The sequence below is a fragment of the Neofelis nebulosa genome, chromosome 12, assembly GCF_028018385.1.
Source record: "Neofelis nebulosa isolate mNeoNeb1 chromosome 12, mNeoNeb1.pri, whole genome shotgun sequence".
Taxonomy (NCBI): domain Eukaryota; kingdom Metazoa; phylum Chordata; class Mammalia; order Carnivora; family Felidae; genus Neofelis; species Neofelis nebulosa.
The window spans coordinates 80,306,106-80,332,017 of NC_080793.1; the positions used below are offsets into that span (position 1 = coordinate 80,306,106).

General features: G+C 37.6%; 1 protein-coding gene across 1 annotated transcript in view; it reads left to right on the plus strand.

Annotated features, from left to right (window-relative positions):
* The window catches only part of ALDH1A1 (aldehyde dehydrogenase 1 family member A1), a 58,499-nt gene that overhangs the window by 23,559 nt on the left and 9,028 nt on the right, over window positions 1–25,912 (plus strand). The window contains exons 4-11 of the mRNA XM_058695690.1: window positions 376–505; window positions 2,640–2,701; window positions 4,477–4,605; window positions 6,030–6,143; window positions 10,807–10,909; window positions 12,469–12,653; window positions 17,211–17,375; window positions 22,639–22,796. Coding sequence (XP_058551673.1) covers window positions 376–505; window positions 2,640–2,701; window positions 4,477–4,605; window positions 6,030–6,143; window positions 10,807–10,909; window positions 12,469–12,653; window positions 17,211–17,375; window positions 22,639–22,796 — 1,046 coding nt within the window. The remainder of the gene's footprint in view (window positions 1–375; window positions 506–2,639; window positions 2,702–4,476; window positions 4,606–6,029; window positions 6,144–10,806; window positions 10,910–12,468; window positions 12,654–17,210; window positions 17,376–22,638; window positions 22,797–25,912) is intronic.

Genomic DNA, 25,912 nt, shown 5'->3' on the forward strand with positions numbered 1-25,912 from the left:
CAAGAGTGCACGTAGTTGCACTCACTCTCACAACTGCGTGTCTATCAAATTGGAACCGATTCCTAGAAAGCTGGTCAGCTGGAGGACAGTCAGAATGAGATAGAAGGAAGGAACACTAGGGGTTAGTAACCAGAATCTCACTGCCCTTTCTATCTGGATCTTGGTATGTGACCTTAAGCAAGTCTAAGTAAGTCATTTTAGCTCTTTTCTGTTTTACCCCCTTTGTTAGAAAGGGAAGGTGATATAAGATGGCTTACAGGATTTCTTTCTATTTCCAAAATTCTCTAACACATGATCATTCAAAATAATAACGCTGTATTTTTTAATCTAAAAAGTTTGTGGAAGTTTATGTTTGAGGTTTGATTTCTTTTTCAGACAATGGAGTCAATGAATGGTGGAAAACTATTCTCCAACGCATATCAGATGGATTTAGGGGGCTGCATAACAACATTACGCTACTGTGCAGGATGGGCTGACAAGATCCAGGGTCGCACGATACCCATCGGTAAGGAGCTTTGAGAAACCACCAGGGATGGGGGGTAGGTGCGAGAAGATAACTGTAGAGCTGAATTATTCCAAACCCTCCTTTTTAAAGATGTCACCCAAAAAGGCAGTCTTATTTTCACCTTGACTTTGAGACGATGCAGCTCTGAACTTCTGCTAAGATTTATCACATAGCTTTTTAACATTGTTTCTGCATAGTCACACAGAAAGTACCACTACAGATGTGTTAGACAATTTTAAAGCAAGAGCAGTCTTGTGCCCACAGTCACTGAATTAGGGCAATTGTCTCTCTCACGGCACAAACTGTTCAAAGCTGGCCTCAAATTATTTATTGTGTATTCCAGTAGTGGCATTTATACCCCTCCTATAATGTAATTATTTAAGTGTCTTTGCATGTTCCAGAGTGAGTCAGTTAGGGTCATCTGTGCCTGGTCTAACTCAGTAGTTACAGCAGATTAATTAAACAAACCAATTCACATTGATTTATTTCAAGTAGCTTCAAAGTAAGATGAGACTGTGTTTACAGCCCAATTTAAGAATTTGTGTGAGTAGATGTGTATGTACGTGTTTTATTATTTCAGTAGAGCATGCACATAATGAGATATGAATATAAAGAAGCATCAGTTTGGAAAACATGATGGGTAGAATTTAATTCCTATAAATGCACTTACTGGCTGTAGAAGTACAACACCCCCTGGGCTGGCCCTCCTGGGTATTTTCAATCTCATGACAGCCTCCAGCAGGTTAAAAGTGATAGCCAGGAATTAAAAGGGGGGGGGGGGGACGGGGAGTGAGACCATGGTAAAAAACAAGAAATGTGGCTATGTTAGAAATTCTTGCTTTACCCTTTGACGAGGGAGAAACCATTTTAAGTACAAATAGACTTGATAAGGAGCTTTCTTGCTATGATAGCCAGGAAGTTTTTGTGAGAACTAGAATAGAACAGAACAAAATGTGCCATGTAACCTCAGAATGACCACATCAAACTTTGAGGTATATCAATCAATGAAATCCAGATTGCAAAGCAATGTCTTTTACTTCTGACACTTTTTTTAGCAATGTCTTTTACTTCTGGCATTTTTTTTTTTCATGGATTAATAGAGTCTGCTTTTATTTTTTGGTAGGGAAAAAAAAGCCTTTAGAATCAGCAGTAGGCTTGTAGGGAGATATATTTTTTTTAATTCTACTCTCTTCTAATTTTGTTAGTTTTACTTCAAAAAAATTCTGCCATTACTGATAGAAGTTAGAACTGTCAGAAATAGCACTCTAACAGGTATTTTCTTAGTCATACACCTTTTACCTTTTTTCTTTTTCTTTTTTTTTTTAAGTTTATTTATCTATTTTGAGAAAGAGAAAAAGAGAGAGAGAGAGCACATGTGCGTGTGCGTGTGCACGTGCATGAGTGGGGTTGGGGCAGAGAAAGAGGGAGAGAAACAGAGAATCCCAAGGAGGCTCTGCACTGTCTGCACAGAGCCCAGCACAGGGCTGGAACTCACAAACCATGATCACGACCTGAGCTGAAACCAAGAGTCTGATGCTCAACTGACAGGGGCCCCCCTTTTACCTTTTTTCTTAAGAAAGAAAGTAAACTTTGAGAATGAGGATGATGTAGAATAAATAGCCCTTCTACATGGGTGAGAGATAGAACTAAATATCTTCCATATATTTTCTGGTTTCACATCTTTTCCTTGACCTATATCAGTTTTATGGTTCTTCTCATTTCAAATTACTATTTCCGAACACAATTTTTCATTTTGTAAGTGGTTGGAGATATGTTTTCTTGGTTTCCTAAATTTTTGGTTTTGTTTTTATTATTATTTTTTTCAATGTTTGTTTATTTGGAGAGAGATAGAGATAGAGTGTGAGTTGGGGAGAGGCAGAGAGAGAAGGAGACACAGAATCCAAAGCAGGCTCCAGGCTTTGAATTATCAGCACAGAGCCAGACGTGGGGCTCGAACTCACGGACCGCGAGATCGTGACCTGAGCTGAAGTCAGATGCTTAACTGACTGAGCCACCCAGGCACCCTTGTTTTTGTTTTTAGTTATTGTGTATACCTTTCTGTAAGTATCAACCCAAACCACCATCCCATGTGTGTCAAATATACTTGTCCATAAATGATTGTTTTATTTTCCAGATGGAAACTTTTTTACTTACACAAGACATGAGCCTATTGGTGTATGTGGCCAAATCATTCCTGTAAGTTGGTTTTCTATATCATTTTCCATTTTAAAAAAGAAAAAAAAAGAATTCTATTTCATTTGGTAAAGAAGCTTTATCCAACATAAATACGTTCTCAGAAATTTGCTAAATGTGGACCAAATGTAGTAACTGATGAGCTTAGGTCTCCCTGTGACTGAACTCTTTAGGTACAAATGAGTTAGTCCAGAATTGTGTCTATATTGTGGTGTATCTCTTGAGTGTTTCAGTACTTGAGTGTGTTTCAGCATTGACATTGACATTTACTGTATGGCTTGTTTTTAAAATGCTGTGTTATATACTCTTTTTAAGACCCGTGTTTCACATGTAACCAAAGTGGTCATCACCAACTTCTCTGCTTCTATTCTTCACTTTTTATCTCCTCATTGAGACTTATCATGGAGAATAGTAGCAACCAGTGTTCATGTCCTAAATGCCTGTTTTCAATTAAAATGGAAGGAACTGTTGGACCACTGTATGAAATGTATCCTACCTTTAGTAGTATTTTTAAGCAGAATCATGAAGATTTTCTTTTAAACCCCCAAAAGAGGAGGCTACCTAACTGATTTCGCCAACATATTCAAAGAGGCCAAATAAAAAGTTGGCAGAGTATTCTGAAGTTTTTGATTATTTTTTAAAAATGTTTATTTATTTTGAGAGAGAGAAAGAGAGCAGGTGTGAGTAGGCAATGAGCAGAGAGAGAGGAAGAGAGAGAATCCCAAGCTGGTTCCAGGTTGTCAGCAAAGAGCCCAATACGAGTCTCCATCTCTGAATCATGAGATCATGACCTGAGCTGAAATCAGGGGTTGGTTGCTTAACTGATGGAACCACACAGCCACCCGTGAAGTTTTTGAATGAGGAAGTCACAATGAATTGTCTTCTGCTCCAATGAGACTGAAATGCATACATACAATTTTTTGAATGAAATTGCTCATTACTTCACAAATCTCAATAAAATTAATAAAAACTACAAAACCCTGGGCACTAATAATGGCTAATATTTATTGCATGACTATGATGAATCGGTCAGTCTGTTAAGTCTTTGGCCTACTTTCTTGAAGAATCCTCAGGATGACCTTCCAAAGTAGAGAGGATTTTTATCAGTACTTACAGATGAAGAAATCATCCAAGGAGAGCATGTAACTTGTCTGAGTTCACTGGGCTAGTCAGTGACTGAGCTGAGATTTGATCCAAGTTCTTAGCCACCAGACGCTAAACTTTAATGTCTTTAGTGAGATATTTGCCTTAGAAATAAACTCATACCCACATACCCCCATACCCACACACACACTCACATACATATAATTTTTATTATTGAAGTATAGCTGACATACAGTGTTATATTAGTTTCAGGTCACTGTTAAGTCTTACTATTGGGTGTGTAGTTACAATAAATGATCTATAAGGAGGGAGGAATAATCACACTTTTCAAACACGTACAGATAACTTCTAGTGTGTTTAATAGCAAGGTTTGATTTTTAAACCATGCAGTGATTTTTTTTTCCCCCTCCAGTAGATGAAGAACTCATAATAACAGCCCTTGATAAAATTGTATGGCTCTCTTCCACTCCCGTCCCACATCTAGCTTATTTGGAGCTTTTTAGCATTTATGAGTTTGCTTTTAGCAATTAACTGAATTCGAATACACCAGTTGACCGCACAAAACTACCACAATTATTATTTCACATCGATGGGTAGTGGATAATGTAGAAGTTAGATTGGCAAAGGTAGCTTTCAGTGATACAAAGAATCTATTGTTATATATTGCTTTCTAGTGGAATTTCCCGTTGGTCATGCTCATTTGGAAGATAGGGCCTGCCCTTAGCTGCGGAAATACAGTGGTTGTCAAACCTGCAGAGCAAACTCCTCTCACTGCTCTTCACGTGGCATCTTTAATACAAGAGGTGAGTTTCCCCCATCAAAATATGCACAAGAACTCGGGAGCCTTCATTTACAATAAGAAGATCTCACTTCGTGCTCCCCTAAACTACCTCCCAATGACTCCCGGCCAGTGATGAAGACAAATTTAATATGGCTGCCAGTTGAGATTTTTTTGCAATCAGCCCAAATGAACCTCTGCCCAAATGGAGGTAAGATGCCAGATTCAAAGGCTTCATGTCAAACACTCACCTTATGATCACTTTTGTTTGTCTGTTTCTTTTTAAAAATTTTTTAATGTTTATTCATTTTTGGGAGACCGCACCCCTTGTTTGTTTCTTTGGCCTAACTCTCATGAATGTGACTTCATGTTGAAACTGAAGTATCCTTCTTTCGAATGTTGAAATGAAAATTCGTTTATAACCGGTACCGATGGCCTGGAGGTTCTGCGATTTAAAATTAAAAAAAAAACAAAACTAGTCCATTCGAAGGTTGGAGGCCTCTCTGCTCACTTGTAATATCGTGCCACATAATTTTTGAACACATCTACCCACAAGGGGACATGTTTATATTCTGTTTTCTATTCCAGTTTCCTGTGCATTTGCCTTCTTGCTTAACAAGGGGCAAAAAAAAATTTGCACATGAAATTTATTTCCATCCACTGTCTGGATTGTGTTCATATCTTTTTTCTTGCAAACAATTTATTGCCCATTGTCCTTCATGTCTTTCCAGAACTTAGAAAACAAGCTTTAGTTACTAGACACTTAAATTTTAAAAACCTGAGTGTAAATCTTAAAACTATTCTTCACTTTAAAAAACAAGGCAAAGATATATCAAAATGGGGCATGTTGGTGCCTACAACATGAAATGTGACTGTGCCCATCTCAGGTACACACTGTTTTCTACCTCATCATTTTTTTAACCAGGAGTGAAATCAGTCTGTGCCACTTAATCATGCACGGGATGACAATTCTTATCTAATGTTTTACTGATTAAATATTGCCAGTAGGCTTTTGCCACCCAGTTGGTATGCCCTGTACAATCAATAGCTAGAAACTAAAAATGTAAGATCCTTTTAGATTTGCCGATAGGTTAATAAACACATTGCTTTCCTTCTATGTGAGTAATTTACCAAGCTCTTTTACCCATACTATCTTTCTGAGTTACCGTTAGGAAACTTGAGACAGCCATCACTGGGGCAATGACCCATAAAAGTCAAACATGGTCTTACCCCGAGGAGGAATACTTCCCCAGCAATGCAACTCTTGAGGTTATTTTAAGTGGGCTGAGAAATGAAATAATAATAATAAAACCACATAAACGAATCTTTCCTGGTAGAGAAACTCATAAGCTCGGCATAAAGAGGCAACTTTGATCCCATACACTCCTCTTTTTTGTCGTAGAATGAGATTCTCAGTTCTGTTGTAAATATTTTACTTTGTATCTTCAGGCAGGTTTCCCTCCAGGAGTAGTGAACATTGTGCCTGGTTATGGACCTACCGCAGGGGCGGCCATTTCTTCCCACATGGACATAGACAAAGTGGCCTTCACAGGATCTACAGAGGTAATCAGTTACTGGGGCCAGTAGTGAGGAATGTCTGTGTCTCCAGGTGTCAGAAGCGTGTGTTTTATGTAACTGTTTTTAAGCCGACGTTTCTTTAAAACAAAAGTTCTTTTTAATGATTTGTTCCTTATTCAAGCCTTCAGACGTGTTTATAGAACATAAGCAGATGTAGTTGAGATGAAACGGAATACCTGTGACAAACTCGGACTACAGTGGACTGCTTTTAGAATGTTCATTCCTTTCCCTGATGAGAACTATAGCCGATTGGACCCTGTCATGTGATTAGTATGGTTTATGATAGAAATTCTAAATAGAGCCACAGTGATTTGTATGAATGAATGTAATTTTACCCTGTAGATTACGAAAATTAAATTGCAGAACATCACCCTTAGCTCCTTATTTGGGGTTCTCTGTTTCTTGATCGTTCTGAAAGGGAGCCAGCAACTCAGCTTCCTGAATGTTACTGCTGGTTTAGCCTAACTTCTATGCCTTTTTGGCTCCAGTGCGATGTTCTGGAAGGCTAAAGAACAGGGTCTCAGCCATGGGCACCGCAAGAAGAGGCAGGAAGGAGAGAGAGAGAGAGAGAGCGCTTCCTGGAAAGTGGAGTTTGGGAGAATAGATTCCCACCTATTGAGATGATTTCCTATTGCAAGCAAAAGACAGTGGTAAAATCATACTGTACCAAGTAAAACACAATTTGAGTCCTCTTATTGGATTATGTGACATTGTTAGAAGATCAGTGCAAACCTTTTACTGGTATTCAGTAGAAAGTTTGAAGAATGAGAATGCTTTCCCATAAAGTGGCTGTTAGAAATAAGATACACAGCAAGACCTGATAAGATACTATGAAATGTGTCGACTGCTCTGAGGGCATTCACAGGAAGGAATAAGGAATGGTGATGTCTACGTAGGTGTTAGGACTTGCTCTGAATTTTGAAGAGGGGTTACTTTTTTAACACCCTTGGAGATTGAGAAGCAAGAAGAACATTCTAGATAATGAGGAGAAGCTAATTGGATTATTTTATACTCCTACTTAGCCACTCCAGTATAAAGAAACATCTACATAGAGAATTAAAATGGTGGAGGGGCGCCTGGGGGGGCTCAGTCGGTTAAGAGTCTGACTTCGACTCAGGTCATGGTCTCGCAGTCTATGGGTTTGAGCCCCGCATCGGGCTCTGCGCTGACAGCTCGGAGCCTGGAGCCTGCTTCAGCTATTCTCTCTCTCTGCCCCTGCCCTGCTCACACTCTGTCTCTCTCTTTCTCAAAAATAAATAAAACATTAAAAAAATTTTTTAAATGGTGGAAAATCAAAAGTTAGTCTTCTTGATTTTTTTTAAAAATTAAATACTTATGTACTTTTTCTTACATTTCATAGACATAGAATAGAAAAAGTTTACATTCTGCAAACCCCTAGTTGATGTGAGGGAAAGCAAATCCTGCATTCGGTGGGACAAAATAATTGAAAATGAGACATGGCAATAAGTTAGAAAGTGGTAAAGTCACAAATCTGAATCATAGCAGAGGAGATAAGGGCAGGAAGGTACAAACTCCTCAACTGAGCATTCTAGACCTTCCCCCAAAGGACTCCATGCATATTTCCTCCTCTAGATCCCATGCCCACTCATTCTCTAGTTCATCTGGGCTGTTGCCTGACCCCCTCTCCGGAACCACTGCCTATTTGTCTTGGCCCATCCCCAGGCCCCTGCAGCATTTTGGGGGACTTTACCTGCCAAAAATAGGAAAACTTTGAGGTTAACAGCCTAGGCAACATCTGGGCTCAAATTCTGACTCTATCCCTTTACGCAGTGTGTCTTCCGAAAGTTAAGTATCATTGCTAAACTTGCATTTCTAATTTGAGAGTGGGAATAATAATGTCTACCTTAGTGTACAGAATAAAATTGACAGAGCAAATGAGTAGTAAACACCCTACTAGCGAGCACCCTATAGAGGACTCAGATGTATCATTTCCTTCCTCCAGGGTTGTGCCCACTGGTGGCCACACCTGCTATGATAAGGCTGCTGCCACATGTTACCTCTATGGCTCTCTCTGCAGTTCCGGGGGCATGCTGAATTTTTAAAATGCTTATTTATTTGTTATTGAGAGAGAGAGAGACGGAGAGAGGCTGAGAGAGAGGGAGAGAGAGAATCCCAAGCAGGCTCTGTGCTGTCAGTGCAGAGCCTGACACGAGGCTCCATCCCACAAACTGTGAGCTCATGACCCAAGCTGAAATCGAGAGTCGGATGTTTAACCGACTGAGCCACCCAGGTGCCCTCATCCTGAATTTGAACCTCCCCTCCTGTGTCCCCATTAACCATGGTACATGATTATAATAGCTCGTGCTCTTTGCTTGGTCGTGGATCTCTCTCCTTTGCTGACCATCCTCAAAGACTGTTTTATGCATTGTTATCTGCAGAAACCAGTACAGTAACTACTTCTGAATAAGCATTAAATAATCAAGTGTAATCAAGATGATTTTAGAGGCCACACAGAAAACTCGGTCTTCCTGGGCTCTCTTTTAGCTTCAGGTTTGTGTTTAGCAGATAGCAAGAAACTCGCCAAGGGCCGTGAAAGAGGCAAACAGGGGATTCCGTCTTGCGTGGTCCTTATAGCAATGACACTCTTTCTAAAAATCCTTCTGGTAAGAGAAGAATGTTCATGCCTCATTCGATTCGTTTAAAACAGAATCCAACACACACTATGCACGGTGAGATAAGCTCGGCTATTTTCACGAGCATCTGCTGGTTCTGCCCCACATGGCAATGCCACGTTATCATGCCACATATTGTTGACCATGGTCTTGAAGGTTCTTATCCTTCTCATTGCAGAGCTCTTTTAAGAAAAATGATAAACCTTTACTTTTTTCCAAGTAAAGGAACAAAATCACAAGACAAAAATTGATGTTTCCTTCTTTTAGCATTAGCTAGACCTTTGAGAAAACTCAAACCTTTTGTTTGCCATCTAAACTTGTCCTAAGCAGATGTATAACCTTCCTCTCTTACTCATACTTCTAGCCATTCTTCATTCTCATTCTTCTGACATATGTGACTTTAAGAAAAATATCTCCAATCTTATTCCCTTCCCCAAGGCAAAACTTACCTACTTTAATCAAGTTTCCCCAGTAAATGTTTCTAAGTTAAAAAATTAAGAAAAAAAAAAAGACGCAGAAAGAATTAAATTCAAAGGAGGAAAAGAAAAGCATATTATGTAGGAAATACAGAATTCTTAATCATCTTAAATGAAAATTGAATAAGAAGTATATTACGGAAAGAAAATGGTATATAAGAAAAATTTCAGACAGGATTTCCCCACTGCAAGCATGTTAGTTTCTCTTTATTTACCCATATTAAAGGGTTTGTGCACAACATCTTGAAATAAGATAAAAACATTGACAGATTAATTAATGCTTTACTCTGTAATGCACAGTAGCATTCAGCTCAGTAACCACGTAAAAATCAAACACACACTCAGCAAGCATCTACTTATCTTTTGTTCCATTGGGATAGTAACTTTTTTATTTAACTCTGATGTGTCAAATAGGAAAAGAAACCCAGAAGCAAGATAAAATGAATCATCTCTCAAAAAAGCAAAGCAAAGATCATTTAAGTACATTCGGACTTCAATAAAACTAATGAAGAGGAAATAGTTGTAAAGCAGGCCAGGTTTTAGAGATGGAAAAATAAAACAACTACAGAAAATAATCTTGATGGGATGTGATCCACAAAGAAAAAAAATGAAAACAATGTCTTTCTCTGAAGAGAGGCAGCAAGCATTAAAGAAGAAACCAGAACAGTAGGATTCCAGCTAGCTGAAGTAGCAGCAGAGAGCACAGATCCAATTTCTTTTTTCTAGCTCTACTGTTCAAAGGTGTGGAGGGAGAGGGGAAAGGAAGAATGCAGGGGGGAGAGAGAGAGAGGAAAAGAGAGAGAGAGAGAGAGATACCTGTCAGTCAGTTCATAGTTAAACAAACCCCCACCGCAACAGATAGTGCTAACAAGAAATACACAATGATAGGACTTTATCACTGCTACCAAGGAGGTGATACCTGTTTGGGAAATTGATATGGACACAAATAATACAATCCGAGGTAGACACTGAAGCAATCCTCATGAGCGTTGTATGGGGCAAAAGAGGAAGAAAAGGTCATGTCTACCCAGAGTCAACAGAGCAGGCTTCAAAGAAGTGTTCAGATATCAGCTGGACCCCAAGGAAGGGCAGGACAGGAGTCAACCCAGTTCACAAGGAGCACGTGATGAGAAACAGAGATGAGATTTGGGGGTTAGTGAATATGACCGTTCGGACAGAGTTCTCTGGATTGCAGTAGAGGGATAAAATTAAAGTAGGTAAGTTTTGGCTGGACCGTGACATCTCAAGTCCATCAGTAGAAAGGGGAAGTTCTGATTAAAATGAAAACTACCTCCTGTCCAGTGGTGTTCATCAAGGTCAGCGGTGGATCTTTTCTCAGGAGCGTTTTTCGGATTCATCGTGTGTGCTCAGTTGGAGGAACCTTTGATATCTGAAGGTGCCAGTCTCGAAAAATGCCACTAATGTCTCTCCCTAGTGAAACGTAACTATGGCACAAACATTGTCTAAATTTAGAATGCCAAATAAACCCACCTTCACGGGAGCAGACTAAGCCTCCTCCTTTGTAATGCTCCATTACAGGTTGGCAAAATGATCAAAGAAGCTGCCGGGAAAAGCAATCTGAAGAGGGTGACGCTGGAGCTTGGTGGAAAGAGCCCCTGCATTGTGTTTGCCGATGCCGACTGTGAGTGAAAGCCACTCTTAACTTTTCACCCCTCACCTTGGTGTCCCATAATGCCGTACGAAGAACCTGAAGTTTATAAAAAGGTTTGCCCCTAACATCAAAATGTAAGGCATTAATGAGAATCTAGAATTACTCATGAAAGTCTCTCAAATTGTCCTAAAGTACAACACCTAGATAAGTCTAACACAGATACTCTTTCCTCGTGATTTGGAATAGTTTGCTATTTCCTCAGCTGAACTCCAGGCAAACTAACTGTTTTGCACTTAGGAGCCATGGTGTATTCTTAATTAAGTCTATGCCTTTAAATATTAGCATTGGGTTAGGCGTGGTGAAATTGTACTGGGACCAGCTAGGGAGACAGTAAATTTCACATTTGTCCTTTCCCTTAGCTCTGGGTCATACACACATTAAATGAAATGGCCAGGGGAAAATGACGCCTATTATTCAAGGAATTTCTCCCTCTCTTCCTCTTCCTAGCAAGTGTAGTCAAATTTACATATATTCAATCTCCAATCATGATCTGACTCCACTATACAATATCCCAGGTTCATTCTCAGTATATTACCGAGTAAAATCCCATAGTTATTTTCTAAATGGATGTCAATTAGCAGAAATAGGTTGTCAAGCATTCATCTAGCTCTTTCTTTAGCAGTTGAGGTATGTGGCAATGAACAAAAATGGCTGAATGTGGTCGTAACTGAAGCTTTTCAGACCACACTACCTTATTATATAGTCTACAAACGAGATTCCTGATTTTTACCAAACCTTTCTGTGAACTGTTTCCACTACAACGTAAGTAGGTGTGGTTAGTTCACAAAAGAAATACAACAGCACTCGACTGACATATGTTCAATTAAGTCTTCAGCATTTAAAAAATTAAAATGCAGAGAAAACTTTCTTCAGGTTGTTTAGGACTTAATAATGACGCAACCTTTTCCTCCCTTTCAAGACCCATTCTACCATCTCAAATACATAGGGAAGAAGAGCTTAGAGGCATATATGAAATAATACAGTATATTTTAAATAAAGTTGGAGAATGTTTTTTCTGGAACAGGGTTCTAAAGCTTGGTGAATGATTCTGAATATCAATTTTTTTCAGAAATAACACTTTTCCTATTGATCAGGGTGTCTAAAAATATTTTTAAGTTATTTAATGCAATTGATAGTTCATATTTTCTTTGTCATGTAGTTAAAACTTGGAGCCTGAAATATTCATAGTCACCTAACTAAGTATAAATGGAGATATTTATAAAAATCGTTTGCAGTGGGATTGGATCTTGTGACACTTTCTATATTCTTGGTAATACCTATATCAAAATTGTAATAATAACCACAATTTTTTTTAGATTCTATATTTTTTGCTATCATTTCCATATCACAGAGAGGATTAGAAAAGGTAATTTGTCACCTGGATGATAAGAGGTGGGATGTATTGAATTTATGCCTGACTCTGCAACTCATAAGTTTTCTACACCACCATATTGCCTCTGACAGATATGTATAAAAATATGTAACCTTTAGAAAATAACTCTTCTTCAATGTGAGTGTCTTCTTTGCAGTGGATAATGCCATTGAATTTTCCCACCATGGATTATTCTACCACCAAGGCCAGTGTTGCATAGCTGCATCCAGACTCTTTGTGGAAGAATCAATTTATGATGAGTTTGTTCGAAGGAGTGTTGAACGGGCTAAAAAATACGTTCTTGGAAATCCTCTGACCCCAGGAGTCAGCCAAGGCCCTCAAGTAAGTATAAAATGGAAGGAATAGCTTTCACAGAGGACAAGAATAAAGTGCCCTCTTTAGGCTTACTTATTACTGAATAAGATTATTTCCTTGCCACAGATCTTCCTAGGTGACAATACTGTATCAGTTTGGTATCTAACAAAAATAAATAAATAAATAAATAAATACAGCACCCGATTTAAAGAAAGCATCCTTTCTTGTGTGTTGCCCACTCTTCATGTCTTGAAACAGTTTAGAAGCAGGTTGGAAATGAAAGATGTGAGGAGAAACAACAGATGCTGTAGGTTTCTTGTTTTTCTCCACCTGCACACCTCTTGATTCCTGTATGTGGTCTCCGTCCACTTTGGAAGTTTGTATACAGTCCTATCATTTATATCTTCCTCTGAGTCAGTCCTTTTTCTCAGTTTACATCCCACAGATGTGGGCAGGAAGCATACCTCTAAACTCTCTCCAGTCTTCAGTTACTCTGATTGGCCTTCTAATGGTGGCCTGGGTGTCCTAGAAGGTCCTGAGTTCCTGGCTCTGTGACAAACTTCTCATTTTAGGTGGAGAACCCTAGTTCTCCAACAACCCTTGGCTTCCCAGTTTTTTCTGTCTTCTTAGACCCATTATCAACATGAGAGTCTTGTTCTTGTCCAAAAGCTATCTTTGCCCTTTCCTTCCTTCCTGTTCATTGTCTGTTATGCAAGCTCCTGGATCTTTGGTTCTAAATTTACTCCAACCCTCTGGGACCTTGATGTAGAGCAGTGGTTCTCAGTTGGGAAAGGGGATGTTTCTACTGGTATCTAGTAGAGGGTAGAGGCCAGAGATGCTATAAAACATCTTACAATGCAACAGGCGAGCCCCACAACTAAGAGTTATCTGCCATAAAATGCCAATAAGGCTGCTGTTTAGAAATCCTTCTCTAGAGTCTAGACATTAAGCTTAGAGTCTCTATTCTTTCACACTAAAAATTATACACTGTTCCATGCTGTTGATTTGAAGCAAACACTAACCTTAACTTACTAAACCAAAAATAAATGTGGTTTACCAAAATACTGAATTTACTGGGATAAGTACCTGGCAAAGCCAAAAGGAACAAGGAGGATATGATACCTGACCTCATGGAGTTTACAGTCTGGAAAGGTTAAAAGGATGTTTTGGGTTCTTCTGCTCATGCAAGATAGCCAAGTAGGAAAATCTTAGGATTTAGACAATGCCGGGTATTGAAACCTAAAAGCCCTAAAATAACTCAGCTGGCAAATGAAGTAATACATTGATTTATCTCAATCACATGTGTTTTGTTTTTATCTTTGAGTTAATGAGTACATAGAAGTAATTGATGATTTTGCTCATATTAGGTAGGTTTTCAAATGGATGCCAAGACATATAATAAATTTGATTTTGATTTGGTCTCCAATTCTAAAAGAAGGATGGGATTCTAAGCTTTCAGTTTGATTATTTCTCTCTATAAATGACTACCTATCTATGTAAAAGTAAAGCATTTTTCCCATTTGATGTATTGATAGATAGATGATAGATAGATAGATCTAAAGAGGAACAGGGAAGGAAAGAAAGGGGAAATGAAGAGAATAGAATATGTAAGATACTTAATATTAAACATTGTTGGGCAATACACTCTCCCATTGGGGGATCCATGCAATTCAACCAGAGGCTCAAAAATTGATCTAGAATACCTCATTCTTCCTAAGAGAAGGGAGTTAAAATAGACTTTAAGAAAATTCCTATTCATAGGATCTTAAGTAAACAGTGATCTAACTGCTTAATATGAGGCCTTAATCTCTATAAGCAAATAGATTTTCATCGCAAGTTTTACTGAGTAAGTAGAATAAGTAGATTTTTGAGAAGACTGAAAAGGCCTTGAAACTTCTTCACCCTTAAAAATATCTGTTGTTATAAGACAAAACTTACAGAAAGAGACATTTATGCACTAAGTACATTTATAGATACAAGTATATGTAAATACATATTACATATATACACACACATATATACATATGTGTACAGTGTATTATATATACATATATATAAATTTCTTAATGGGTAAAGTGATTTTCCAATTTGATTTCACAGCCCAAAATGTGCCTTTTTAAACACCTGGAAATATCTATATTTTCATTTGAAAAAGAAGTAATGATACCAATATTAAATGTTGTAACATTATCAGCACAGTTGCATTTGTCTTAATGCGGAGAGATGGGCTTTGGAAATCGAGGTTGGATTTAAAATCTAACCTCCCTGAGGCTCTGTTTTCTCATCTGTAAAATGGGAGTAGTAACACCAATCTTGTAGGGTCATTGTGCAGTGAAATGCAATAATCTATATAAAGCATCTATCTAAGTGCCTGGTTCACAGTACATGCTCAAATGTCTGTTAAATAAATGAGAATTGCAGGTTCCCATTTACAACTGTGGTGACAATTATTATCACAGATCAATAACTCCATATATCTGCTCTCATTGCTTTTGTTGATCTATGGTCTCCAAATAAGTTGAAGGATGTGTCCGTGTCATTTCCCCCTTTGTCTTCTTTCTCAGCCCACGAACCCTAAGGAATGAGAGAATTTGCGCATTCAAACACATCAAAATGTATACTCTGAGGCTATTACAACGCCATGCCCTATTACATTTCACAGACTAGCCCATGGGCTAACGGCCCATCGCACAGTAGAGAGCCCCTGCTACATCCTAGCATTATTGAGAAGTTCCTGAGGGCCAAAAGGAGAGCCAAATTCAGATATGGCCAGTCTGAAACCTTCTGAGGAAGATTAGTATGTATGGTGGATCAAAATCAGCGGGACTCAACTGAGTATGTCCTGAAGTATACCTGAAAACTTCCCTCACTAGGCCTAGCTCTAATGCAACATTCCCAATCTTTCCTGTGCATTTGAATCGCCAGAGGATCTTGTTAAAAAGGCCAATTCTGACACAGTAGGTCTTGGGTGAGGCCTGAGAAATGCATTTTTGCCACCAAGTAATGCTAAAGTTGCTGGTTAGAGAACCACATTGTCAGTAGCCAGCCAGTAAAAGATGAATTCCTATATTTTTAGAGGTTATTGGCCATCAAAGTCTTCCAATAGTCAAATCCTTTCAGCCTTTACCTCCCAGTGCATAAGCCAGACTAGCACGGTCACCAAGTACCCACTCTGGTCATAGGCAGGGAAAGGTTATGGCTTAGGGCCATAACAATCATGATTGTTTTGAGGCCACAGTCAAGTGAATATTTTGGAATAGGCCAGGGAAGCTTTGCACGGAGACACACGGATGCTTGGTTATTTGCTGACAAACCAGAATATTTTCACCAGGCAGAACTAACAGCACCACTTAGTCTGGCTGTAGAAGATATTATGCAGCAATTTAAATATCAAACCAACAGTTCTTAAACCAACCCTACGACTTCTTTAATTTGCTGGAAATGAAAGAACGTTTTCTTTGGAGACTATTCAATTAAATATCGTGCACTACGGAGGATTGAGCAACGTCGTACCGAATATTGTGCCAGATTTTAGAAAACCTTTTCTGGTTTCAGATAGCACGTAATCTAATTGGATATGGGAGCTGGTTTGTGTGGTCAGAGGTCTTTGAAACCTTTTTCTGGGATTTAGAAGATGGGGGAGATTGCAGGGTAAAAGATGATAAAGAGCAACACTTTTTAAGTAGTGAGAAAAGACAAGTTGAGCTAGCAAGAGGGTCCCCCCCCCCCCACTTGACTCCTGGATCTTCAATCGTTTTCCTTTAAAAATTTTTAATAATGTTTGTTTATTTTTGAGAGAGAGAGAAGGGGAGGGGCAGAGAGAGAGGAAGACACAGAATCCGAAGCAGGCTTCAGGCTCCGAGCTGTCAGCACAGATACACGGGGCTCTAACTCACGAACCGTGAGATCATGACCTGAGCCGAAGTCATGACCTGAGCTGAAGTTGTGACCTGAGCTGAAATCGGATGCTTAACCGACTGAGCCAGGCAGGCGCCCCTAATCTTTTTCCTTTAAAACTAAACCTTAACCTGCTGAGAGGGACCTGAACTGAAGAGGATGACCAGACCGTGGTCAGCATGGATCTGGCCAGAGGAGATAGGAATGAGGAGAACCAAAGAGAGGTCTAGGGATCGGCAAAGTCCCAAAACATCTGCTTGCCAATTGCCATATTTAATTAAACCCATTCCCAAAGTTCTTTTTTCCTTTCACTCTTTATTTCACTTTGGACTACAGTAGTCAAGTAAGTATGTTTGACTATGAACAGGCATTTTTCCAGGATAAATACATAAATAATGTAAATAAATAACACTTGTTTGCAGTGATCATGTGCTTTTCTTATGTAACTATAAAACAGATACTAAATACAAATATTTATCTTTAAGTGTTCTTTCCAGAAAAGTCAGGAGAATAAACACAGAATTAATCTGAGCCTCTGTCAGCTATTTTGATAGGATATTTGACTTCACAACAATATTCGAGCATTTTGAAGCCCTCATTAACAGGCTGGGTGATGTATTACTTCCATAAACTTGCTTTCTTAATTCATTCACTTATTTTCCGCTCCGTATGATATTTTTCAAATAGATTGACAAGGAACAATATGAAAAAATACTTGACCTCATTGAGAGTGGGAAGAAAGAAGGGGCCAAATTGGAATGCGGTGGAGGCCCCTGGGGGAATAAAGGCTACTTCATCCAGCCCACAGTTTTCTCTAATGTTACAGACGAGATGCGCATCGCCAAAGAGGAGGTACATGCTTTCATCCTGCTCTGTTCCCTTTGTTGCCATGTTTTCTCTACGTGTGTGGGTACAAAGTGTCCCTTTAAAATTCTCAGTTCTTTGAACATCGTTATTGGTTTGCATGTAACTTTCCATTTCTGTTACCGATAAACGTTTATTTGTGATCAAGACTCAAAATAGTAAGGGAGTCATGAGCCTGGCCAAGAGTTTCCAGCCAAGGGCAGATCAGGATGCTTAATAACTTCTAGGTGATTCTTCCACAGCCTGAGAGATGAAGAAAACTTCATCTTCATTGTTCCTTTTTCTCCTCTGGAAATAATATATTTGAAGATTATTGGATTGATTATTATTACATTATATGAAGGATTTTAAAAATTTTTTTAAGTTTATTTATTTATTTAGAGAGAGAAAGAGTGAGAGAGTTTGGAGGGGCAGAAAGAGAGAATCTCAAGCAGGCTTTGCACTGCCACCACAGACCCAGACACGGGGTTCGAACTCACAAACCATGAGATCATGACCTGCGTCAAAAGTTGGACACTTAACCGACTGAGCCACCCAGGTGCCCCAGATAGGCAGAATTTTTTTTTTTTTTTAATGAAGGCACTTAATTGTGATATGCACTGGGTGTTATAGGTAAGTGATGAACATTAAATTCTACTCCTGAAACTAATATACACTATACTTTAGCTAGAATTAAAAAAAAAAAAATACTTGAAACAAAATTAAGCCTCTTATTTTGAGGTAATTGTAGATTCAACTGCTGTTATGAGAAATGATGCAGACGGGTCCCATGTGCTTTTTACCCTGTCTCCTTCAAATGGGAACATCTTGCACAACTATAGCATAACATTACAGCAGGTATGTTGACATTGAAACAGGCAAAACACCGAACGTCTCCTCACCACATAAATCCTTCATGTTTCCTTTCGAGTCAAATCCATGTGCCTCCTACACCACACTGTCCTTCACCCTAGGCGTTCCCTTAACCACTTATCTGTTCTCCATTTCTATTACTTTGTTGTTTCAAGAATTTTACATAAATAGATTCATTCTCCATGCAACCCTTCAGGATTGGCTTTTTTGGTGTTTTTCTCACTCCGCTTAACTTTCTACAGATTCAACTACGTCATTGCATGTAAGGATAGTTTGTTCTTTTTTACTGCAGAGTAGTACTCTGTTATATGGATGTACCGCCATTTAACCATTCACCTACAGAAGAACATGTGGATTGTTTTCCATTTGGGGCTACTATGAATAACGCTGCTATAAACATGGGTGTGCATGTTTTTGTAAGAACCTAAGTCTTCCTTTCTCTGGGATGAAAGCCTAGGAGTACAATTACTGGGCTGTATGGTAGACGGAAGTTTTTTTGTTTTTTTTTTTAATTTTTTTTTTAACGTTTATTTATTTTTGAGACAGAGAGAGACCGAGCATGAACGGGGGAGGGTCAGAGAGAGGGAGACACAGAATCTGAAACAGGCTCCAGGCTCTGAGCTGTGAGCACAGAGCTCGACACGGGCTTGAACTCACGGGCCGTGAGATCATGACCTGAGCCGAAGTCAGCTGCTTAACCGACTGAGCCACCCAGGCGCCCCTAGACGGAAGTTTTAAAGAAACTGGCAAACTGGTTTCCAGAGTGGCTGAACACTTTCATGTTCCCATTAGCAATGTATGAGTAACCCAGTTTCCCTGCACCCTCGCTCACATTAATGTTGCGATTGTTTTTGATTTTAGCTGTTTAGCACTATGTTGAATAAGAGTAGCAAGAGCGGACACCTTTGCTTTGTTCTCTATCGAGGGGGAAAAGCATTCAGTCTTTGCCATTGAATGTGATGTTAGCTGTGAGATTTTCGTAAATGCCCTTAATCAGGTTTGGGAAGTGCCTTTCTTCTAATTTGTTGAGAGCCAAAGGAGAATGGTTTTGTCAAATGCTTCTTCTGTGTTAACTGAGATGATTATGCGGTATTTTTTTCCTTCATTCTACCAATGTGGTGTATTATATTAATTGATTTTTGAATAATGAACCAGCCGTACATCTCTGGAATGAATCTCACTTGGTAATGGTGTGTAATTCTTTGTATGTATTGCTGAATACTATTTGTTAATGCTTTTCAAGAACCTTTGCTGTGGTTGATATTCGTCTTTAGTCTGAGGGATATTGGTCTATAGTTTTGTTTGTTTTAATAATAAGAACCATTTAGTGATTACTTATTATATGACAGATATAATGCTAAGTGACTTATCAGGACCAATATAAAACATAAATATGTTCCTATGAAATATATTAAATATAAATATTTTATTTATATCATCAATACATATTTATATTTATGACATTTGTATTTATTTTTTATAAAGTTTAGTGTATATAAATATATTTTTATAAATAAACATAAAATATTTACTATAATGTAAAATATTCTCATTTCATTCTCACATCAACCTCTTGAGAGGAATATTATTATATTCTTTTCTTTAGTCTTTTCTTCCCAGAAACAAATGCTCTCTTTTATTATTTTCACCTATTTAGAGTGGTAGTATTTTTCTAATAAAAACCTCAGGGCATTTATAAAGTGTATAATTCCTATATTACATTGTTATGACTGGTTATTAAATAAAATTAAACATAATATTTCGGTCCAAGAATTTTCCTAAGTAATGACATGGTAGTTGTTTTCAGTGTCTACACATTATACATATTTTATTACCCCTATGAATATAACATGTCAAACTTTTTTGAACCTTTTTGTATTGTTATGTGTTCTGGGTCTTGAGTTTACCTTTGATCCACAGACTCAACTATGATTTGGGATTCTTGTCCTAAATAGTAAATGAAAAACCTAAGTTCTGGAGCAGAAAGGGGTAGGTCACATGGCTAGCTAAAGGCAGCTTAGGAGTACAGCCGATTCTCATGACCCCCTTTCCCCGCTCTTTCTACTGTGACCTACTTTTGCTCATACCAACTTCGTTATCCATCCAATTCCACTTAACCGGACATTGTAGAACCCCATGGAGCATGTGGGAAACTTTCTGCTAAAAGGTGATAGAATGTTAATGTTACAAGGAACATTATGAATGATTTAAGCCAAAAGTCAAATTTATAAATGAGGTAATTAAGATGCAAAGAGCTTAGGTGACTTCTTACTGTTACAGAATTGTAGATAGCTTCATCAAACTAGAAGGATCTCTTAAGCCCACCTCTCCAATATCCACTATGTCCATCCATTTGCTCCTGACTAATGGCCAGCCAGTGTCTCTTTAAACAAATCCATCAATGGGTAACTCATTATTTCTTAGGCTTTTCCATGTTTAGACAATGCTAAGCATTAGAAAGTTCTGCTTCTGGCGGCCTACGAATCCCTCCTCTTATGTTCTATCTATTGGCCTCATACCTGCACTCTGCCCTTTTCCACATAAAAGCCATCCGTATAATCGAAAACAACGTTTGTCCCCTACATTACTCCTTACCTTCCCTATGTTCTTGGCCCTGTTTTCAGCTCTTACACTTCGTAATTTTCCTAGACAAATATATTTCAGCTAAATATTTTGTGAGCACAAACCAATTGACATCAAGAAGATATTATCCAGAGATATGATATGTAACTAAGAAAGGCTAATTTGCGCTTGGGAATTATGAATAATCTACCTCATGGAGAGAGGGGTTTTAGCAAATCCAGAGATAGATTCATTGACTTTGGGCTACGAAGGTGTTACACAATATGCATTACAGCAGCAAAGCCCTGCCAACTCAAACATACTGAATCAGAATCTTTTCATTCAGTGAACTTGTATTTCATGTTTGTGATACAATAGAGAATCTGGGAGAGTTATTTTCTCTACCCCCCAAAATGCTATCAAGGAAGAGGGGAAGTGCAAATCAGATTTGCAAATGGTAAATAAATAAGAAAAATAAACCATAACAAAACAGATGCATACAGATAACCAAACAGTTTCTCCACATCACTTCAGCTTTCCACTGATTTTTTGCATTTATTTGCATATAATTTTTGTGTGTGTTGACAAATATTTGTCTTATTAGAGCTGCCGTTCTTGCATACCATGGGAAAGAACAAAGAAAAACACCATTCAATCCAGGACGCATTTATTGTGTCCCTATAATATACATAGTAGAGTAGCTTTGCTTGTTTCAAAGAAGACTTGAGCCACGTGCTGTACTCAATTAAAATTATGTAAGATATTAACATACTTATTATGGTTGCTGCTATATATCTGGTTCCCAGGTTACGGTATTATAATTAGATTCACAGCCTTAGGATTTGCACTCAGCCTCTGTGGAATGGTAGCCCCCAACTCCCAATACTTAGGTCAGTGATGAACACTGATCTTTGCCTCCCCTGATTTCCATTTCCCAGAAAATTCTCATAACACTCCGAAGGACCCTTCTTCCTTTAGTTTTAATATATGCTTTATAGAAACATAATACAGGAGTTTAAGTTTTAAGAGAAAACTCAGTCGCTTTTCTCCCATCTGGGGAGGAGATAAAGAATAAGTTGACTTCGGGCTGAGCTAACTAGAGAATCCAGCAAAAGTGAAAGAGTAGTTTAGGCTTGAATGAGCAAACTGTGATTTTTGTTTCCTAGCCTGTGATTATGGTCATTGTTAATGAAACCATGTTTTGGTTAGTGGTTGAAGGTTTAAGCTCTTTCAGTAATAGACTATATGGTTTGGTATATGTGAGTTGCATAAGATTTGGCCGAAGAGTAGGAGCTGAACAAAAATTCATGTTGTTTCACCTAATTTGACTGATTGTGAAAAGATCTAAGTCCAATAGATTTCAGTTGGCGGTACACTGATAGCTAAGACAAATAATTATAATTATTATCCATTGTTGCTTTACTCATTTATCCAGTAGAACAAGTATTGGTTTCTTGGGTTTACTGTTTAGGTAGTGATTTGGATGATGAAGAAAACAAGAGAGAGAATATCACACATTCCTAAAGGTAAAAGAAACTCAAAGTTAGTAACTTTCTACGCAATGGTAAGTCTTGGAAGTCTAATTCCAACAACAAGAAAACAAATTGCCTTATTTATCTGTGCTCCATTTTGTTCCAAAGGGAATTTAACCCATGACCATTGCCTGTCCTAACCTGCCATCCCAGGACCTACCATTTTGATTCCTAAATTTTAAAATACAAAATAAAATCTTGATCGGGGATAGTTTGTAGGGGAATAAAACTACAATACCATGTAAAACATTTAGTTTTCACCTGCTACTCTGATTTATTTCATTCATTTTCTTTTTACGGTATAGATATTTGGACCAGTGCAGCAAATCATGAAATTTAAATCTTTAGATGAAGTGATCAAGAGAGCAAACAATACCCTTTATGGCTTATCAGCAGGGATCTTTACCAAAGATGTAGATAAAGCCATAACAGTCTCCTCTGCTCTGCAGGCTGGGACAGTGTGGTAAGTCAAATCTACATCATCTTGCCTTTTCACTGTTAAGTGCGTTAACATGTTACTTTGAACGTTTTTGTTTCTTTATTTATTTATTTTTGAGGTATTCACATTATATTAGTTTCAGGCATACGACACAATAATTTGATATTTGTATCCACTGCAAAGTGATCACCACAATAACCTAGTTATCATCAGTCACTATACAAAATTAATTTTTTTTTTTTTTGTGGTGAGAACTTTTAAGATTTACTGTCTTGGCAACTTTATCAAATATACAATACAAAGTTATGAACTAGAGTTGCCATGTTGTATATCATATCCCCATGAATTATTTATTTTATGCCAGGAAGTTTGTACATCTTGACCCCCCTTCACATCTTCCACACCCCAAACCCCTGCCCTTCTGGCAACCACCAGTATCTACAAGTCTTCTTTTGTTTGGATTTTTTAAAATTCCAAATATAAGTGAAATCTTACAGTATTTGTTTTTTCTCAGATTTATTTTACTTAGTATAATACCTTCAAGGTCCATCCGTGTTGTCACCAATGGCACGATCCCCTTTTTTATGGCTAAGTAGTACTCCATCTTATATACGTATACATCTTTATCCAGTCACCTGTTGACGGGGACTTAGGTTGTTTCTATATCTTAGCTATTGCAAATAATGTTGCAATGAACATAGGGGCACATACGTCTTTTGAAACTAGTATTTTTATTTTCTTTAGATAAATACCCGGAAGTAGAGTTGCTGGATCATATGGTAGTTCTATTTTCAATCTTTTGAGGAATCTCTATGCTCTTTTCCATAGTGGCTCCACCAATTCACATCCTCACCAAAAGCACAAGAGAGTTCCCTTTTCTTCACATCCTCACCAATACTGTTATTTCTTATCGTTTTTGAAACTAGTCATTCTAACAGGTGTGAGGCAATATCTCCAGTGGTTTTGATTTGCATTCCCCTGATAATTAGGGACGTTGAGCCTCTTTTCATGTGTCTGTTGTCCATCTACATACCTTCTTTGGAAAAATGTCTATTTAGATCATCTCCCCATTTTTTTACTGGACTGTCTGGTTTTTGATTGTTTGTTGCATGAGTTCTTTATGTGTTTTGGATGTCAATCTCTTATTAGATAGATGATCTGAAAATACTTTCTCCCATTCGGTGGACTTTCATTTTGTTTCCTTTCATTTGGTTTCCTTTGTGACGCTTGAGTCTTTTATGTTGCTGTAGTCCCCACTTGGATACTTTCACTTTTGTTGACTTTGCTTGTAGAGTCAGATTCAAAAATTTATTGCCAAGACTGAAGTAGCTTACTGCTTATGTTTTTTTCTAATATTTTTATGGTTTCAAGTCTTAATTTAAGTCTTTAATTTATTTTGAGTTATTTTTGTGTATGGTGCCCAACAGTGGCCTAGAGCCAGTATTTTGCATGTTTCTCAACAACACTGATTGAAGAGACTGTCCTTTTCCCATTGTCCGTTCTTGCCTCATTTGTGATAAATCAATTCAGTATATATGCATGGGCTTATTTGGGGGTTTTCTATTCTGTTCCATTGATCTGTGTGTCTGTTTTTATGCCAATACCATACTGTTTTAATTAATATTGCTTTGTAGTATAGTTTGAAATTGAGGAGACTAATGTCTCCAGATTTGTTTTCCTTTTTCAAGATTGCTTTGGCTTTTAAGGATCTTTTGTGGTTCCACACAAATTTTAGAATTGTTTGTTCTGTATCTGTGAAAAATGTCATGGACATGTTGACAGGAATTGTATTAAATCTGTAGATCACTTATGGGAGTATGGACATTTTATTCCATTTATTTATGTCTTCTATTTCTTTCATCAGGGTTTTATAGTTTTCAGTACACAGGTCTTTTATACTTCCTTAGTTAAATTTCTTCCTAGGTATTTTTCTTTATCATTCAATTATAAATGGTATTTTTTCTTAATTTCTCTTCTTTGATACTTCATTTTTAATGTATAGAAACACAACTGATTTTTGTAGAGTCTTTTCATGAAGTCTATAAGGTTTTCAATGTATAAAATCATGTCATCTGCAAGTAGTGACAGTTTTACTTCTTCCTTTCCTATTTGGATAGCTTTTCTTTCCTTTTCTTCCTAATCACTCTGGTAAGGGCTTCCAATATTATGTTGAAGAAAAGTGATAAGAGTGGATATCCTTGTCTTGTTCTTGATCTTAAAGGAAAAACTTTCAGCTTTTCACCATTGAGTATGATGTTAGCTGTGGGTTTGTCATATATGGCTTTTATCACATTGAGTTATATTCCCTCTATCCTCACTTTTTGAGAGTTTTTATCATTAACGGATGTTGAATTTTGTCAAAATTTTTATGCATCTATTGAGCTTATATGATCTTTACCCTTCATTTTGTTAATGTGGTGTATCATGATGTTTGATTGGCAGATATTGAACCATCCTTGCATCCCTGGAATAAATCCCACTTGATCGTGGTGTATGATTCTTTTAATGCTAATGCAAACGTTGAATTTGGTTTGCTAATATTTTGTTGGAGATTTTGCATCTATGTTCATCAGGGATATTGGCCTATAATTTTCTATTCGTTTTTTTTTTTTTTTTTTTTTTTTTTTTTTTTTTTTTTTGGTGGTGTCCTTGTCTGGTTTTGGTGTCAGGGTAGTGGTGGCCTAATAAAATAGTTTCTCTTTAAGTTCTTGAAAGAGTTTGAGAATGATAGATATTAAGTCTTTGAAAGTATTGTAGAATTCACCAGTAAAGTCGTCTGGTCCTGAAATACGTTTATTGGGAATTTTTAAAAAACTGATTTAATTTCCTCATTAATAATTGGTCTATTCAGATTTTCTGTTCTTCATGATTCAATCCTGAAAAACTCTGATTTATATTTTTTGGAATTTATGTATTTCTTCTAAGTAGTCCAATTTATTGGTGTATAATTCATGGTATTTTCTTATGATCTTTTTTATTTCTGTGGTACTGGATGTAACTTTTCTTCTTTCATTTCTGATTTTATTTTTTAAATCTCTCTCTTTTGCTCTTGGTGAGTTTAGGTAAAATTTATCAATTGGTTTATCTTTTTAAAGAACATGCTCTTGGGGCACCTGCATGGCTCAGTCGGTTAAGCATCT